Source organism: Artemia franciscana, chromosome 4 (assembly GCF_032884065.1).
Source record: "Artemia franciscana chromosome 4, ASM3288406v1, whole genome shotgun sequence".
Lineage (NCBI taxonomy): Eukaryota > Metazoa > Arthropoda > Branchiopoda > Anostraca > Artemiidae > Artemia > Artemia franciscana.
Window position 1 is genome coordinate 14,939,928 of NC_088866.1, and position 20,075 is coordinate 14,960,002.

Genomic DNA, 20,075 nt, shown 5'->3' on the forward strand with positions numbered 1-20,075 from the left:
TGTGTGTGTGTGTGTGTGTGTGTGTGTGTGTGTGTGTGTGTGTGTGTGTGTGTGTGTGTGTGTGTGTGTGTGTGTGTGTGTGTGTGTGTGTGTGTGTGTGTGTGTGTGTGTGTGTGTGTGTGTGTGTGTGTGTGTGTGTGTGTGTGTGTGTGTGTGTGTGTGTGTGTGTGTGTGTGTGTGTGTGTGTGTGTGTGTGTGTGTGTGTGTGTGTGTGTGTGTGTGTGTGTGTGTGTGTGTGTGTGTGTGTGTGTGTGTGTGTGTGTGTGTGTGTGTGTGTGTGTGTGTGTGTGTGTGTGTGTGTGTGTGTGTGTGTGTGTGTGTGTGTGTGTGTGTGTGTGTGTGTGTGTGTGTGTGTGTGTGTGTGTGTGTGTGTGTGTGTGTGTGTGTGTGTGTGTGTGTGTGTGTGTGTGTGTGTGTGTGTGTGTGTGTGTGTGTGTGTGTGTGTGTGTGTGTGTGTGTGTGTGTGTGTGTGTGTGTGTGTGTGTGTGTGTGTGTGTGTGTGTGTGTGTGTGTGTGTGTGTGTGTGTGTGTGTGTGTGTGTGTGTGTGTGTGTGTGTGTGTGTGTGTGTGTGTGTGTGTGTGTGTGTGTGTGTGTGTGTGTGTGTGTGTGTGTGTGTGTGTGTGTGTGTGTGTGTGTGTGTGTGTGTGTGTGTGTGTGTGTGTGTGTGTGTGTGTGTGTGTGTGTGTGTGTGTGTGTGTGTGTGTGTGTGTGTGTGTGTGTGTGTGTGTGTGTGTGTGTGTGTGTGTGTGTGTGTGTGTGTGTGTGTGTGTGTGTGTGTGTGTGTGTGTGTGTGTGTGTGTGTGTGTGTGTGTGTGTGTGTGTGTGTGTGTGTGTGTGTGTGTGTGTGTGTGTGTGTGTGTGTGTGTGTGTGTGTGTGTGTGTGTGTGTGTGTGTGTGTGTGTGTGTGTGTGTGTGTGTGTGTGTGTGTGTGTGTGTGTGTGTGTGTGTGTGTGTGTGTGTGTGTGTGTGTGTGTGTGTGTGTGTGTGTGTGTGTGTGTGTGTGTGTGTGTGTGTGTGTGTGTGTGTGTGTGTGTGTGTGTGTGTGTGTGTGTGTGTGTGTGTGTGTGTGTGTGTGTGTGTGTGTGTGTGTGTGTGTGTGTGTGTGTGTGTGTGTGTGTGTGTGTGTGTGTGTGTGTGTGTGTGTGTGTGTGTGTGTGTGTGTGTGTGTGTGTGTGTGTGTGTGTGTGTGTGTGTGTGTGTGTGTGTGTGTGTGTGTGTGTGTGTGTGTGTGTGTGTGTGTGTGTGTGTGTGTGTGTGTGTGTGTGTGTGTGTGTGTGTGTGTGTGTGTGTGTGTGTGTGTGTGTGTGTGTGTGTGTGTGTGTGTGTGTGTGTGTGTGTGTGTGTGTGTGTGTGTGTGTGTGTGTGTGTGTGTGTGTGTGTGTGTGTGTGTGTGTGTGTGTGTGTGTGTGTGTGTGTGTGTGTGTGTGTGTGTGTGTGTGTGTGTGTGTGTGTGTGTGTGTGTGTGTGTGTGTGTGTGTGTGTGTGTGTGTGTGTGTGTGTGTGTGTGTGTGTGTGTGTGTGTGTGTGTGTGTGTGTGTGTGTGTGTGTGTGTGTGTGTGTGTGTGTGTGTGTGTGTGTGTGTGTGTGTGTGTGTGTGTGTGTGTGTGTGTGTGTGTGTGTGTGTGTGTGTGTGTGTGTGTGTGTGTGTGTGTGTGTGTGTGTGTGTGTGTGTGTGTGTGTGTGTGTGTGTGTGTGTGTGTGTGTGTGTGTGTGTGTGTGTGTGTGTGTGTGTGTGTGTGTGTGTGTGTGTGTGTGTGTGTGTGTGTGTGTGTGTGTGTGTGTGTGTGTGTGTGTGTGTGTGTGTGTGTGTGTGTGTGTGTGTGTGTGTGTGTGTGTGTGTGTGTGTGTGTGTGTGTGTGTGTGTGTGTGTGTGTGTGTGTGTGTGTGTGTGTGTGTGTGTGTGTGTGTGTGTGTGTGTGTGTGTGTGTGTGTGTGTGTGTGTGTGTGTGTGTGTGTGTGTGTGTGTGTGTGTGTGTGTGTGTGTGTGTGTGTGTGTGTGTGTGTGTGTGTGTGTGTGTGTGTGTGTGTGTGTGTGTGTGTGTGTGTGTGTGTGTGTGTGTGTGTGTGTGTGTGTGTGTGTGTGTGTGTGTGTGTGTGTGTGTGTGTGTGTGTGTGTGTGTGTGTGTGTGTGTGTGTGTGTGTGTGTGTGTGTGTGTGTGTGTGTGTGTGTGTGTGTGTGTGTGTGTGTGTGTGTGTGTGTGTGTGTGTGTGTGTGTGTGTGTGTGTGTGTGTGTGTGTGTGTGTGTGTGTGTGTGTGTGTGTGTGTGTGTGTGTGTGTGTGTGTGTGTGTGTGTGTGTGTGTGTGTGTGTGTGTGTGTGTGTGTGTGTGTGTGTGTGTGTGTGTGTGTGTGTGTGTGTGTGTGTGTGTGTGTGTGTGTGTGTGTGTGTGTGTGTGTGTGTGTGTGTGTGTGTGTGTGTGTGTGTGTGTGTGTGTGTGTGTGTGTGTGTGTGTGTGTGTGTGTGTGTGTGTGTGTGTGTGTGTGTGTGTGTGTGTGTGTGTGTGTGTGTGTGTGTGTGTGTGTGTGTGTGTGTGTGTGTGTGTGTGTGTGTGTGTGTGTGTGTGTGTGTGTGTGTGTGTGTGTGTGTGTGTGTGTGTGTGTGTGTGTGTGTGTGTGTGTGTGTGTGTGTGTGTGTGTGTGTGTGTGTGTGTGTGTGTGTGTGTGTGTGTGTGTGTGTGTGTGTGTGTGTGTGTGTGTGTGTGTGTGTGTGTGTGTGTGTGTGTGTGTGTGTGTGTGTGTGTGTGTGTGTGTGTGTGTGTGTGTGTGTGTGTGTGTGTGTGTGTGTGTGTGTGTGTGTGTGTGTGTGTGTGTGTGTGTGTGTGTGTGTGTGTGTGTGTGTGTGTGTGTGTGTGTGTGTGTGTGTGTGTGTGTGTGTGTGTGTGTGTGTGTGTGTGTGTGTGTGTGTGTGTGTGTGTGTGTGTGTGTGTGTGTGTGTGTGTGTGTGTGTGTGTGTGTGTGTGTGTGTGTGTGTGTGTGTGTGTGTGTGTGTGTGTGTGTGTGTGTGTGTGTGTGTGTGTGTGTGTGTGTGTGTGTGTGTGTGTGTGTGTGTGTGTGTGTGTGTGTGTGTGTGTGTGTGTGTGTGTGTGTGTGTGTGTGTGTGTGTGTGTGTGTGTGTGTGTGTGTGTGTGTGTGTGTGTGTGTGTGTGTGTGTGTGTGTGTGTGTGTGTGTGTGTGTGTGTGTGTGTGTGTGTGTGTGTGTGTGTGTGTGTGTGTGTGTGTGTGTGTGTGTGTGTGTGTGTGTGTGTGTGTGTGTGTGTGTGTGTGTGTGTGTGTGTGTGTGTGTGTGTGTGTGTGTGTGTGTGTGTGTGTGTGTGTGTGTGTGTGTGTGTGTGTGTGTGTGTGTGTGTGTGTGTGTGTGTGTGTGTGTGTGTGTGTGTGTGTGTGTGTGTGTGTGTGTGTGTGTGTGTGTGTGTGTGTGTGTGTGTGTGTGTGTGTGTGTGTGTGTGTGTGTGTGTGTGTGTGTGTGTGTGTGTGTGTGTGTGTGTGTGTGTGTGTGTGTGTGTGTGTGTGTGTGTGTGTGTGTGTGTGTGTGTGTGTGTGTGTGTGTGTGTGTGTGTGTGTGTGTGTGTGTGTGTGTGTGTGTGTGTGTGTGTGTGTGAGTGTGTGTGTGTGTGTGTGTGTGTGTGTGTGTGTGTGTGTGTGTGTGTGTGTGTGTGTGTGTGTGTGTGTGTGTGTGTGTGTGTGTGTGTGTGTGTGTGTGTGTGTGTGTGTGTGTGTGTGTGTGTGTGTGTGTGTGTGTGTGTGTGTGTGTGTGTGTGTGTGTGTGTGTGTGTGTGTGTGTGTGTGTGTGTGTGTGTGTGTGTGTGTGTGTGTGTGTGTGTGTGTGTGTGTGTGTGTGTGTGTGTGTGTGTGTGTGTGTGTGTGTGTGTGTGTGTGTGTGTGTGTGTGTGTGTGTGTGTGTGTGTGTGTGTGTGTGTGTGTGTGTGTGTGTGTGTGTGTGTGTGTGTGTGTGTGTGTGTGTGTGTGTGTGTGTGTGTGTGTGTGTGTGTGTGTGTGTGTGTGTGTGTGTGTGTGTGTGTGTGTGTGTGTGTGTGTGTGTGTGTGTGTGTGTGTGTGTGTGTGTGTGTGTGTGTGTGTGTGTGTGTGTGTGTGTGTGTGTGTGTGTGTGTGTGTGTGTGTGTGTGTGTGTGTGTGTGTGTGTGTGTGTGGATTTTGGAAAAATCTAGCTCATCTCTCGCAGACTTTGGTAAGAGTCCCTGTTAGCCTATCTCAAATACTAATATATTCCTATGCACCCCCTAGTAGTACATATGACTTTGAAAATTCCTTTTCTTGCATCTTAGACTTTTTAATAATTATATTGAATGCTCAGCTGGCTAGCGTGCCCCAAAATAATTGAAATATAACAACGTTATGCATGGAACATTTTTATTGAAATAATGACATGTAGAATATCATCAAAAAATTAATGCTTTAAACCCATTCCATAAAATACTTCATTATGTTTCCTCTTGACATGACTTTTTCGAAAAGAAGGAAAAAATTTCTAGAATGTTCTGACGATATTCTGGAAACAACAGAAAAGAAATATATCTTTTGTTCTCTACCATATGTTCCAGGTTTGAGTGAAAAACTTAAAAGAATTTTACAAAATAATGGTTTAAAGGTAGCTTTAAGAGGTAGTAATACTTTGGCAAGTTTTTTAAATTCTGGAAAGGATCGGACTTCCGTAGAGCAACAAAGTGGGGCTTATAAAATTCCATGTACTTGTGGAAGCTCTTATGTGGGACGTACTAACCAGAATTTAAGAACGAGATTGCTACAACATCATAATTCCATTTCATCGTCTTTAAAGCAAAATACCAAACCTGAAGATTTCACGTCGGCCCTCGCGGAGCATATCTTTAATTTTCCAAATCATTTTATTTTGTTTGAAAATGTTTCTTTGATTTCTAGGGACCAAGGTTTAAAGCAAACTTTCAGGGAAACAATCGAAATTAAAAAAAATTCTATTCAAGAATAATTCCATAAACAGAGATACAGGTGAATTTGGATTGAACTCAATTTATGATAATTTACTGAGGTCAAATAAAGTAAATATCACTTCACCTAAGAGCTATGACCTCTGTCCACGTAATACGTCAGTTAAATCTAATGAACCGGAACCGAAAAGGTCAAGGAGATTTGCCTCGGCTGTTGCATTGAAAAAAAATAAGAGCAATAAACTATATGTAATTAGTTTATTAGGTACAAATTCTGTTTATTTTTATTCATGTCTTTTAGTTTTACTGCTGATGATGAACACTGTATATGTGTTCGAAATATCCAGTTAAATAATTTTATATTTCACTGTCAATAAAAAGGTATCATCCCTATTTTGAACTGTTTTACTTTCGAAATATATATATATATTATAATTTTATAATTATATATATATATTATAATTATATATTTATATATATTATATATTTTATAATTATATTTATATTTGATTTTATATAAGATTATAATTTTATATAAATATCATCTTCATTTCATATTTTTAAAATATCACAAGTGAATTTTTATAAGTATATTTAAAACCATTTTAGGACATGGAAGAAAAAGTTAAAATTTTTTCAAGTCCCCCAAAAATAAGTTGAAAAATTTCTAACTTAAACAAATAAAAAAATCATACTTAAAAAAAATCAAAAAGGGGGATAAAAATTAGGGTGAAGGGCAGTGGGGGTTCTTGGAGGTGGTATATGGATGGTCTTAAGTTCCCTCTAAAAAATGCCATAGCAATTGGTCCGTTGGAGACAAAAGTTCTTCAATTTACTTTACCCAAGCGCTTGTCATAAGCAAAAAAGTATGGCAAACTAGTCGCTTTTTGATTCAATACAGTTCGGTTCGTATTATAAAATCTGTTTAAGATCCCGCTTTATATTCACTCTGTGTAGAAAGCCTATAAGAAGGTAAGCCAGTTTTATTCAACTCGAATAGAAAATTTATTCATAATCGTCATGGGATTACTGAATATTTAGTATGTATCGTGTGTAATATGCTAATGAGGTGTACCATACGTATCGTGCTAATGAGGCTTAGGGTATATGCAATGAGGCTTAAGATATAATCTTAAGAACCTCAGTTTGTATCTTCTGTCCCTGTTACGGCCACACTACTCTTCTGTTTAGCATCTCGCTCAACATACCCTTAAAGTTTCACCTTATTACCCTAAGCCTTTATGGAGACCCAGGATCGAAATGCCCTCTTTTCCAATAAATATACTTATATATAAACAATGGACAACCTGTGTATCTCACAGTCCTTGTCCTGGGGGTTGGGGGAGCGGATTTCATAGTTATCATTATTCATAGTTATTTGACCTTCGAACCATTTTTAGTAAAATGGCTATCTCGAAATTTTGGTCAGATGTATTCGGTAAAAAGTGCACGGGGAAGAAGAAGTTGGGCTGGTTGCCCTACGATTGCTTTTGACTCCTAAAAAAGGAAATTTCTTTAAATTTAGATTTTCTATTGAATAAACCTCATCAAAAGTTTAAGCCACCGCACCTTCCGTAAAAACCTTATATATTAACAATGGACTACTTGTACAGCTCATATTCCTTACCCTGTGGTTTGTATCAGCGGGGAGGGAGTCAAACCTGAAAGCATAGTTTAGCTGACCTTTAATCTATTTTGTGTAAAATTGATATCTCAAAATTTTTTATTGGATACACTTGGATAAAAAGGACGTGGAGTAGGGGGGGGGCTGGTTACCCTTCGACAACTTCTGACTCTTAAAAAGAGTACTAGAAGTTTCGATTTCAAATTGAATGAGTCTTCTTCAAGTCAATACGATCCTCCCTTAAAAAAATTATATTGTTAACACTGGACAGCTTGCATAGCTTACAGTCCTTTCCCCGAGGGCTATGGGGGAGGGGAATGGCAAGCATCAAAGTATAATTAGTTTATAGGACTGTATATCTATGTATATATACTATGTATATAGGACTGTATATTTATAGGACTGTGTATCTCACAGTCCTTGTCCTGGGGGTTGGGGGAGCGGATTTCATAGTTATCATTATTCATAGTTATTTGACCTTCGAACCATTTTAGTAAAATGGCTATCTCGAAATTTTGGTCAGATGTATTCGGTAAAAAGTGCACGGGGAAGAAGAAGTTGGGCTGGTTGCCCTACGATTGCTTTTGACTCCTAAAAAAGGAAATTTCTTTAAATTTAGATTTTCTATTGAATAAACCTCATCAAAAGTTTAAGCCACCGCACCTTCCGTAAAAACCTTATATATTAACAATGGACTACTTGTACAGCTCATATTCCTTACCCTGTGGTTTGTATCAGCGGGGAGGGAGTCAAACCTGAAAGCATAGTTTAGCTGACCTTTAATCTATTTTGTGCAAAATTGATATCTCAAAATTTTTTATTGGATACACTTGGATAAAAAGGACGTGGAGTGGGGGGGGGGCTGGTTACCCTTCGACAACTTCTGACTCTTAAAAAGAGTACTAGAAGTTTCGATTTCAAATTGAATGAGTCTTCTTCAAGTCAATACGATCCTCCCTTAAAAAAATTATATTGTTAACACTGGACAGCTTGCATAGCTTACAGTCCTTTCCCCGAGGGCTATGGGGGAGGGGAATGGCAAGCATCAAAGTATAATTAGTTTCTCTTTGGACTATTTAGAACAAATGCTTATCTAAAATTTTTACCAGATGCATATGGAGAAAAAGACGTGGAGGGGGGCTAGTTGTCCTCTGATTATTTTTATCTTAAAAAGAACACTATAACTTCTGATTTGCAATCGAATGAGTCCCAATCAAATTCTGTAAAACTGTCCCTTCCATAAAAAACTTATATGTTAACAATGAGCAACTTGCATAACTTAGAGCACTTCCCGTGGGACCTCAGGTTGTCAGACCTGGAAGCACAGCTATTTAACCTAAATTCTATTTTGAACAAAATGGCTATCTCAAAATTTTGATCGGGAGCATTGAAGGAAAGGGTTTAATGGGTTGTTTGCCCTCCAATCACTTTTAGCTCTTAAAGAGGCATTAGAACTTCCGATATCCAATCGAATTAGCCGCCTCTAAGGTTTAAAAAGACAACTTCTTCAACGAAAGCTTATTTGTTAACAATAAGAATTCTGCATAACTTATAGGCCTTTCCCCAAGGGCTTGGAAGCGGGATGTTGTCAATCCCAGAAGCATAGTTTTTTAACTCTGAAACGATTTTGAACCAAATGACTATTTCAAAACTTTGATTGGATGTATTTGGGTTAAAAAAATAGTTATATATTGAGTTATATATTGACAATGGGTAACTTGCATATGGGTAACTAGCATATGGCTACATAATTGGTAACTTCCTCGGAATAGGTCCATTTAAAAATGTCACACTTTAAAAGATGCAACTTTGCAAGAGAAAGGTTGGATTCTTGGTAACCTACTTGATAATCACACATTACCCTTTCAATTTTTTGAAAATTCAAGAAAATCAGGAAATCAGAAGGGTAGAAACATTACAATGTTGAGCAGAGGCATATTTTGCAGGAAAAGTAGGTCCATCTAGCTCGTTATAGTCTGTCCCTTTGAAGTACAGAAATTTACTGAACTTTGATTGAACTGTCTGACTGATTTTGCGTTTACTGGTTGTTGAAGTTGAAAGAGTCTTTGAGACTAGTAGAAATGGCTTGAATTCTCTTGCTCCGAGTATTGGTTTTGGATTTTCGAGACTTAGATTTCTGGATATCGCGTAAAGCTAAGAATTTGGTCGTGTTTCTGCTGAAGTATTTATTTGTTATCATTTCTCAGTGTTTGGACTATCTCACATGTCCCAGAAATCTGTGCAATTGCCCTATAAATCAGCCAACTTACTGCTTGAAGTTGATCTGACAAACAATTTACAATTACTAACACTTTTTCCATTTGCTGCAAAGTTGGGACAAAAGAGGCCGAGTTGATTTTTTCCAGTGGTCACTTTGCTTCACACGCTGCCTCGCCATGAGACCTATCACAGACTGTGGCTAGCACAGCAACAATGCAATCAATTCTGGTCTTCACCTTGAAAATAGGTCCGCATTTGTAAAACCAGCGAGTTTAGACGGTCTTCCCAAGCTGCAAAACTTTTTGAGCGCTAAAACAATGGGATTCCACAAATAGTTTATTTCAATTATTACTGCATACTATAAATACATAGAGTCTTTGCTCCACAGAGAAAAATTCAGAAACCTTGCAGATGTTTATCAGGCAATCAGTAATAACAAGTGTAATCTGTGGATGTGACATTCTTAAAAAAAATTATATAAGGTACCTTTTCCCTAAGCTGTCCTTGAACTCCGTTGGATTCCCCACTCATAATCAATACCCCGTCATAACATTGGGCAGCACACAATATCAAATCTACAAAAAAAATCTAAAGTTTTACAAATCGAGTTGGATAATCTCTTGGCGTCCAATGTTTGCATCCAATAGCAGCCGATTAGTCACTCCACTATTTTTGGATTTGATATGTCCCTGGGTAGGATCGCTAATTGTTCTTTCCCAGAAATGTCTTTTGTCTTGTCAATAAGAATAGCCTAGTAATTGGTTGATTTTACTTCTGAAATGATGTCTTGCTTCAAGGCATTTCCTATCAGTGTAACTGCGTCGTTTTGGCACTGATGACTGCAATAGTGACCAAATTGGTGCTTTGACTTGGCCTGCAGCTTTTTGTCGCCTTTTGATATTTCCTCTCTCTGTTCAATGAAATTACCCCGGTTTAGAAAATATTTGTAATATAATCCGGTTTATTAAGCACCAAATACGCAGTACAATTTATACTTTTAACGTTAGAGAAACGGGCACTCTCCCAACTTTTGTTTTTTTTTTGTAATTGTTACAACATAGAAAATAAAATGAAAATTGCAATGAAATAAAATCTTTAGTTTGTGAGCTTTCAGTAATTAACGTCATTATATATATATATATATATATATATATATATATATATATATATATATATATATATATATATATATACATATATATATATATATGTATATATATATATATATATATATATATATATATATATATACATATATATACATATATATATATATATATATATATATATATATATATATATATATATATATATATATATATATATATATGTATATATATGTATATATATCTGTTTGATTTTATATCGCCAAGACTATTTCTATGCGAATTTAGTTTTATTTTGGAATAAAAAATTATTTTGAAATAGGGAAAAATTGAAACTTTGGAAATCAAAAACGAACAGAAATTAATTAAAAACCGCTTTCCGAAAAAGAAGTTTTGCAAAGAAAAGTGGAAGCCATATTAAATTTAAGATCAGAGGAAATGGAAACCTTGAGTAACTCAAACTCAAAACGACCACAAATGAACATTAAAGAACAAATGAAACGCAAAACGAACAGAAATTAAATAAATAGTCATAGAAAAAAAAATTTAAAACAGGTGCGGATATAAATGGATAAATAAATCTTAAGACGAGTATTGAATGTGCAAATCAAGCTTAAAACGAGCAAAAATATTTTGCTACTGAAGCATAAACCCAAAACGAACAAAAATTAGATAAACAATCATAGCAAACAAACGTACAATAGGTACTAATACAAATAAATGAATGTTAAAACGAGTTAAAATTAAATTGAATATGCAAATCATGCTTCAAACAATCAAAAAACAACTACAAACAAGATTTTGGGTATTGCCTCCTCTCTCACTGCAGAAGTCTAAAGCCTAATGCGGCACTGGCACTTTACTGAAAACCATATGTGTCTTTAACAGTCTTGGAAAATACAAATAAAATCAAACTGAATATTTGATATACAATGATATTAATTATTGAAAGATCTTCGGTTCTATGTTTTATTTTACTACATTTTTTACTTTCATTTTCAATGCTGCAATAACTGGAAAAGATAATATTTGTAATATAATTCGTATTCAGTGAAGCACCAATGACACAAAAAGCTTTAGACTATTACAGTTAGGGAGGGGGGCAGTATCCAAACTTTTTTGCAGTGAAAATAAATTTGTCTTGAACAGTCTGGGAAAGAAATAATAAAACTAATTAATTGCTGTGAGCTCATCAGTTCAAAATTTAATTTTACTGTAATTCTTATGTTTATTAAATAAAAAAAAAAACAAGTTTTTTCAACTGTAAGTAAGGAGTGACATCAAAACTTAAAACGCACAGAAATTACTTCGTATATGAAAGAGGCTGCTTCCTCATCAACGCCCCACTCTTTACGCTAAAGTTTGACTCTTTCTCTCAATTCTTCTTTCTAAAACAGTAAAAAACTTTAGCGTAAAGAGCGGGGCGTTGATGAGGAAGCAGCCTCTTTCATATACGAAGTAGTTTCTGTGCGTTTTAAGTTTTGATGTCACTCCTTACTTTCAGTTGAAAAAACTTGTTTTTTTTATTTAATTTCTGAACGTTTTTGAATCAATGCATGTTTTGATTTTGGCTCTCCGCAGAGGAATAATCAAAACGAAATTTGCATATTTTTTTTTTTTGGCTCAATGGCTTTCTCATAATTTTGATCGAATGATTTTGAGAAAAAAAGAGCGGGGGACGAAGCCTAGTTGCCCCTCGATTTTTTGGTTAGTTAAAAAGGAGCCGGGTCGCTCCTTACTACAGTTCGTTACCACGAACTGTTTGATTTTCAGTGTTGTAATAAGTAAAAATAAAAATACTATTAATATAAGTCGTTTTCAGTAAAGTGTCAATGACAGCTGGTTTTAGACTTTTACAGTGATGGAGGAGGAACTTATGTAAAATAAATAAAATAAATAAATGTAAATAAAACTGCTTTGGGTTTTATTTACATTTCAATATCAGAATATTTTTGTTATTAGTACAATAGGTACTAATACAAATAAATGAATCTTAAAACGAGTTAAAATTAAATTGAATATGCAAATCATGCTTCAAACAATCAAAAAACAACTACAACCAAGATTTTGGGTATTGCCTCCTCTCTCACTGCAGAAGTCTAAAGCCTAATGCGGCACTGACACTTTACTGAAAACCACATGTGTCTTTAACAGTCTTGGAAAATACAAATAAAATCAAACTGAATATTTGATATACAATGATATTAATTATTGAAAGATCTTCAGTTCTATGTTTTATTTTACTACATTTTTTACTTTCATTTTCAATGCTGCAATAACTGGAAAAGACAATATTTGTAATATAATTCGCATTCAGTGAAGCACCAATGACACAATAAGCTTTAGACTATTACAGTTAGGGAGGGGGGCAGTATCCAAACTTTTTTGCAGTGAAACTAAATTGTCTTGAACAGTCTGGGAAAGAAATAATAAAATTAAACTGAATATTTAATATATAATAATATTAATTGCTGTGAGCTCATCAGTTCAAAATTTAATTTTACTGTAATTCTTATGTTTATTTTCAATGTTGTAATAAGCAAAAATAAAAATACTATTAATATAAGTCGTTTTCTGTAAAGTGTCAATGACAGCTGGTTTTAGACTTTTACAGTGATGGAGGAGGAACTTATGTAAAATAAATAAAATAAATAAATGTAAATAAAGTTGCTTTGGGTTTTATTTACATTTCAATATCAGCATATTTTTGTTCTTTTTAAGCTTGATTCGGATATTCAATTTAAGCTTTACTCGTTTTAAGATTTATTTATTCATTTATATAAATACCTGTTGCATATTTTTTGCTACGATTGTTTAATTAGTTTCTATTTGTCTTGGGTTACATTTATTCTTTAATTGTAATCTCTGGTCGTTTTGAGTTTGAGTTATTGTAGCTTTCTAACCTTTACTGTTCTTTGAAATACTTCTTCTTCGGAAAGTTTCGCTTGAATTGATTAGGAAAGGGGACAGTACACAAACCCTTGTTTGTATTGATTTTGTTCGTTTTAAGATTGAAGTGCATAGTCAGTTTTAGTTTTTGTTTTAGGTTTTTATTTTTGCTGATCTTAAGTTTTAATATGACCTTTGATAATATCTTTTTGTAATATTTTTTTTAATTCATAAAACCAAAAATAAATGCGTATCCGTGATCTTACTTCTGGCTAAAAATGCAAAATTTTACATTTTGTAGAAAAAGAGCTTGAAACCCCTACAATAGTATTCTCTGATATGATGAGCCAAATGGTGTGATTTTCATTACAATTTCTTGACGTTTTGGAAGTGTTTCTCTCCTTTTCCGAAAGTTAGGCATATTTTTTGGGGCTTGTAGATGTTTGATGGGTAAAATTCAGCTTAATAAATTGTTTTATTTGCAATTAGGAGGAAAAAGCCAATTCCTTTGATATGTCTATTGCTACCAATTTCTCTTTTTAGAGTTTTGGTTACTGTTGGGCCTTACTTACAGTTCATTACCACAATTCTTAATAAAATATGAGCGGTATTTAAGCTCCTACAGCCAATTCTAATTGAAGCTTTGAATTTTATTTTAAGTTTGTTTATTTACTCTTTTCTCGTGAAATATGTCGTGTGATGTCCAAATTGATCATTGGTCATGTGGCGGCTATATGTCTTAGTTTTTCCAAATTTGGTAGTTCTAACTCTCTACCCTGTCAAAGTTTTCATTCGTTTGCCACGCTCACCTGAAAAACAAGAAAAAAAAGGTATTCTTAAAAGTTAGGACTGATGAGAAGGCAAAACCAAATAAGCAAATACGTATTTCATGACGATTCCTTATTTTCACCAAGCAGCTTGACTAGAGATGGGTTAAGCTACACTGAATTTATATTTATAAATCTTAAGGGTTTTTGAATTTTATAAGGCGAAACTATTTTAGATTCTCTTTCCTCTAGACAGCCATCGCTAGAAAATACTGTATTTCACTCAATTTTCTGTTGCATAAATATAACAAAAGGAAGTAAGAGAAAGAGAAAATAAGATAAATTTTTATTGTGCATGTGGCTCTCCATGTAGAAAAACAAAACTAAAATCGAGTAGAATTTCAGAAGAGGAAAAAAACAGATAAATAAACCTAATTCTTTTATTTACCTCTTTTACAATCAAACACAACGATCTTAAACTTTAACTAATAGTAGATATAGGAGAAGGAAACGAGGTGAAAACTGATTGTGCAAATTAGAATTTGTATTGTAAAATATCATCTAACAGTTTCACTAACGTCCCCAGTTGATGTAGTAGGAATTAGTGTGCCTGGCCATTTTCTTTATCGTATTTTTGTATGAAGTTGCTGGATTGTACTTGTCATTCTCATACAATTTTTTGAGTATTATATTTTTAATCTGTCATATCTTGCTTCTTACCAAGTCATTTTTATAAGGTACTTGCACTCTGTCGTTATGATCTAGAAAAAAAAGACCTTCATGGCGAATTGACTTCTTTTAAAGTTCATTGTCTTCCCCAGACACAACTTCAAAACCCAATTTTTCACTCTTCTGTGATATTTAGATTCTTTAGTTTACGTCCTTATCGCACAGATGAGGTGACTTCTGCAAGAAATTTATTTGTGATCTATTGATTTTAGACCAATCTAAGAAATTTTCTTATTAATTTTTAGAGTTAGACCCATCTGAAGATACAAATACTGGTCAAAGTTTGAATTCCACCTTGAAATGCAGAAACAACTTTCTTGAAATCTTCAATGGAGCTACAACCAGCCATGAACGAATTGCCAAACTTTGTGGTGAATCAAAAATGCATTCACTCGTTAGCTCAGGAAACGAAATCCTTCTTGTATTCACATCTGATCCAGTAGGAAATTTTCATCATCCTCTTCCTTTAAAATATCCGCCGGGATTCAAATTAATAGTGGAAGTGTTTTTTGTGGATATGGACACAATAGGTGGTATGATGAACAAAAATGAAGTTTTGGAAATTGTCGGACTTCCACCAAGCTATTCAAACGATAATATAATTCCAAACGAAAGAAAATCGGCATTCAAAAATGAGATTTTGCGAAGAAATGGTACTTTTAAAGACAGAAACTCTCTACTATTAAACAGTGCTCTCGGAAAAGAAGGCAATTCGAATCAAATGTTGATGATCTCAGCTGAAAGAGCAAACAACGAAAGTTCAGATATGATGAAAACAGATAAAATCAGAACCATGAATAAAAATACCATAAGAACAATACCATTATTAAAAAACACAATTACAATCTATAATCCCCAAAACTTCATAGGTATTGGAAACTTCACATATGGTTACAAACTAAAAAGCTATAGAGATAAAGCCATATGGTTAAAAATTCGAAAATACTATATTTCTTCTGTCTCCGAAAGCTCAAAAGTTTGTTTATCTGTGAAGGATGGCGGTGACACTTTGCTACAAAGCTGTGAAATAAATTTGAACTTCTCTTGTCATCATGCAAATTTAAAAGGTCCTTCAAGACCATGCTCTCTTGCTTCAGAAAGTCTGATTAGCAATTCTAGTGAGGTTGGGATAGCTTTCAAGTTTTACAATTGGACCTTTAGAGATAAATTGTTATTCAAGTTTGACCTTGAAATAGTGGATATTTCAAATGAATGTAATTCATTTTTAAATTCTTCAAGGACGCGAGGAATTTTGAAGACGCCGAAAAATATATTATTATTTGGAATTGGTGGTAGTCGTAATTTTATATGTGAATATCAATTTTTTATTTTACCAAATGAGTATTTAAAACTACAAATATTTGGTTCTAATTCAAACAAAAGTGAGTTGAAAGTGTTCGAAGATATTGGGAGAAATATTTGGGTTGAAAAGCTTTCATTTCAACCACCTTCATATACCATTTCATATGAATTTAGTTTACAGTCCGTTCGCTTACAATACAAAGTCATAAACATGACTTATAATGATACCCCAGAAAGTAACTACCTTCAGATCGATTTTTCATACCACAGCAGCGCTCAGTGTAGAATTAATAAAGAGTTATCTTCTAATTTTGGAAATACTACTTTAAGCTTTAATGCCTCAGGACCATGCAAAAAATTCACGGTTGTAATCAATTCGTCGCATCTAGATCATTATTTTACTATGCGAATTCCAGGGTTTGATGTCCTTAAGGAAAACGGATTCAATGTTGAATGTCCAAAAGGAAATAAAATTTACGTGTACGCTTCTAGTGGTTTGTTAATAAATACGATATGCCCCGAATGGATTACCGACAAACCAGTGACTGTGATAACGCCAAGGATGCAAAACTTATCAAATCCAGTGGCTGCTATTTTAGAAGTTGTTGTTGCTGTGAGCATAAATTTTTCAATACAGTGGGTAGAGTTGAAAGCTCTAAAAGCATTCCAGCGCTGTCATTCTTACTGTCCAGATTTAGGATGCCTTAGTGACTCTCTATGGTGTGATGGGATTATTCACTGTAAGAACGCAACGGACGAGCAGAACTGCTCGTCTGGCATTAGTGACTATGTTTTTATGTTCCCTCTATTTTTTCTGACTTCATTGTTAGTCTGCATTATGTGTATAACTATGGTTACATTTTATAAGGCAAGGAGTAGTGCTCACATTGATGATAGCAGGGATTGTATTCTTAGAGGATTTGAAGATTATAAAAATGGGTATTTATGACAACCAGTTAGTTTTGATAGTGATATTGAAGCTAATGATTTTGAATCCACAGTGTAGTATCCCATAAATTTGTTTTAAACAAGCATCATAAGCAAAAATAAACATACTGAGTCAAATATTCGATTTAGGCTCAGACGAAAATAATAGGCCTGAGAGAGGAAAATTTCAACGACGAATTAGAGTGCGACAAAAATTTCAACGCCTCTTAAGAAGAATTAAAACAATAATAATTGCTAACGTCTAATTTATAATAGTCGGTCTAATGTCTGCTCAAGCCAGCCTAGCATTTTTAGTAAGCTATGATAATATTATTAAAATAATAAGTGTTTGAGACGATCTTTGCATGTGGCAAACGCTGGATAAGCTATTGCCACTGTGTTGGTCTAATGTAGTTTAATACTCTAGAGTGGGAGGTACTAGCGATTTTCAAAATTTTATTTTAAACGACCTTTCAGAAGATTTTAGCCTTGGGTCATCCATGTCCAATCAAGGGCAATGCTCTAGCGCTGTCCAAGTCCTTTTTTTTAACTCTTTAGTATAGTAAAGATGCCAAGTTCAAGCCCTAAGGTACTTATTGAGCATCGAAATTACTTAGAACGCAACTAGCCCCCTTTTGCAGTTTTTTGGCTTCTTCCTCTTCCCCCCCCCCTCCCCGTAGCACCTCATTATATTAGATAAAAAAAATTGACATGACCATTTTTTTTTTAATTCTCCAAAAATGTCCCCCTTAGACCTAATACCCTTAGTCACATAGACTTGACCCCCCTAGACTTTGAAGCAATGGAAATGAATTGTACAAATTACCAATTGCTTACAGTTAGGTTTTACATTAGGAAAGGGGGAAATGGTGAATCGTGGGTCTCCGATTGTATCAAAACTTTTAGGGATAATCTGACTAGGCCAAGAAAACATTAATTTTATTGAAAAGGGAAGGGCGGTAGAGAGCACAAAAAGAGTTAAAAACTGTTTCATTCAATTGACACTAACTACAAATGTCACTCAAGCCATTTAAAAGGTCTGAGAGGCAAAGAGATAGCACCACTCTAGCTTGTAAATGAGGACTAGGTATGTGATATTAATTTTTGTTGCATTATATTTATTAATATAGCTGAAACACATCGTTCGAACAAGCAACGTTTTCAACAAAGTGTAAGTAGCGCTTCGGGCCTTAGGAGGTTTATGGGTTTCGATCTAAAATTAGATCGAATTGCAGACAATGAGGAAGACTTCGTTTTGTTTGTAATCTTGTAGAAAATGGAAAGGACAATTGAGGTTGGCATGTCTTTTTCACAGTACTAAGATAAATTCAAAACAACTTTGGTTGGAACTCTAGTCAAAAGCCGTCAATAAGGCGAAAAAATAAGGGAGATATTTTGGAAAAGACGTCAACCAAGCCGTTCTCAGTGCCAAAAAAACCTTATCTATTTAAGTAAACAAAACAATTTAAGTCAACAAAATTTCTGCCTACATTTTAGAAGGGTGACCATTATATATACATCCTAGGAAATACCCATTTACTTGGGAGATCAACAAATTCAAGCGTTTATCCGTCTATTTTATGTCTAGCGGTTTTCCTAATTTAAAATTAGGTTTCAAAGATTAAATAGAAATGTACGAACTGGAAGCCTGAGGCAATAGGCCATTGCAGTCACATTTTTATGTATTTTATGAAAATTTTCATGCATCAAATTAAGGCAATATTGTAGTGATGCTTTTCTTTAAGTAAGAAAAAGTTACCATGTTTATAAGCAGTAAAATTATCTAAATAAGATTCGCTATGGCTAGAATTCTACGCCTAATACGGTAAAGAGAAATTTATATTGTAGCGCCATTCTATAAAAGTATAATAGAAAAATCAATGGTGGGAAGATGAAAAAACAGCACCCAAAGATAAAGGGAAGACAAAATGTTTGAGGGCCAACGGCTCGAATTGCCGACCCTAGCGAGGAAATAGGATTTCTCTGAGGAACGTTTTGTCTTTGTTAACATTAATAGAAAGTACAAGGATCACATACATACATTTATGACTCTTTTTTCCATTCTAATTTTTATGGCACTTGGTATTAACCAAGTGACATATAGCAATCGCAAATTCTGTCGGTCTGTCGGTCTGTCTGTCTGTCTATCGGTCTGTCGTTCCCGGTTTTGCTACTTTAGGCACTTCCAGGTAAGCTAGGACGATGAAATTTGGCAGGCGTATCAGAGATCGGACCGGATTAAATTAGAAATAGTCGTTTTTACGATTTGATCATCTGGAGGGGAGTGGGGGGCCCGTTAATTCGGAAAAATAGAAAAAATGAATTACTTTTAACTTACGAACGTTTGATCAGATCTTAATGAAATTTGATGTTTGGGAGGATATCGTGTCTCAGAGCTGTTATTTTAAATCCCGACCGGATCTGCTGACATTGGGAGGGGGGAGTTGGAAGGGAAAACCTAAAATCCTGGAAAACACTTAATGTGGAGGAATCGGGAATAAACTTTGTGGGAAAAATAAGCACAAGTCCTAGATACATGATTGACATAACCGGAACGGATCTGCTCTCTTTGGGTTAGTTGGAGGGTGGGGGGTAATTCTGAAAAATTTGAAAAAATGAGGTATTTTTAACTTACGATCGGATCTCAATGAAATGTGATATTTAGAAGGATATCGTGTCTCAAAGTTCTTATTTTAAATCCCGTCCGGGTCTAGTGACATTGCGGGGAGTTTGGGGTAGGGGAACTTAAAATCATGGAAAATGCTTAGATTGGAGGAATCGGGATGAAACTTGGTGGAAAAAATAAGCAGAAGTCTTAGATACGTGATTTACGTAATTGGAATGGATCTGCTCTATTGGGGGGGGGGTTAATTCTGAAAATTTTGAAAAAATGACTTATTTTTAAATTACGAAGGAGTGATCGGATCTTCGTGAAACTTCATATTTAGAAGGACCTCGTAACTCAAATCTCTTATTTCAAATCTCAACCGGATCCACCGTCATTGGGGTGGGGGCAGTTGGGGGGGGGGCGGAAATCTTAGAAAATACTTAAAGCGGAGAGATCAGGATAAAACTGGAGAGGAAGAATAAAAACCTGTCTAAGATACGTGACTGACATAACCAGACCGAATATGCTCTCTTTGGTGGAGTTGGGATGGGGGGTAATTTGGAAAAATGAGGTATTTGTAACTTACGAAAGGGTGACCAGATCTTAATGAAATTTGATATTTGGAAGGATCTGGTGCTTTAAAGCTCTAATTTTAAATTCCGACCAGATCCTGTAACACTGGGGAGAGTTAGAGGGAGAAACCAGAGTTCTCGGGAAACGTGAAAATTGGGATATTTTTATCTTTCGAATAGGTAATTGGATCTTAATAAAATTTGATATTTAGAAGGAATTCATGTCTCAGAGCTCTTATTTCAAATCCTGACCAGATTTTTTGACATTTGGGGGGAGTTGGAGGGGGAAATCTTTGAGAACATTTGGAGTGGAGGAATCGGGATGAAGCTCGGCGGATACAATAAGCAAATGTCCTTGGTACGTGATTGACGTAACCCTACCGGATTTTTTCTCTTTGGGGGATTTGGG

General features: G+C 36.9%; 1 protein-coding gene across 1 annotated transcript in view; it reads left to right on the forward strand.

The window, feature by feature from the left end:
* The window catches only part of LOC136025707 (uncharacterized), a 92,849-nt gene extending 73,692 nt beyond the window's left edge, over window positions 1–19,157 (forward strand). The window contains exon 5 of the mRNA XM_065701689.1: window positions 14,503–19,157. Within this exon, the coding sequence (XP_065557761.1) occupies window positions 14,503–16,508 (2,006 nt within the window). The 3' untranslated portion in view covers window positions 16,509–19,157. The remainder of the gene's footprint in view (window positions 1–14,502) is intronic.
* Window positions 19,158–20,075: the final 918 nt, after the last annotated feature.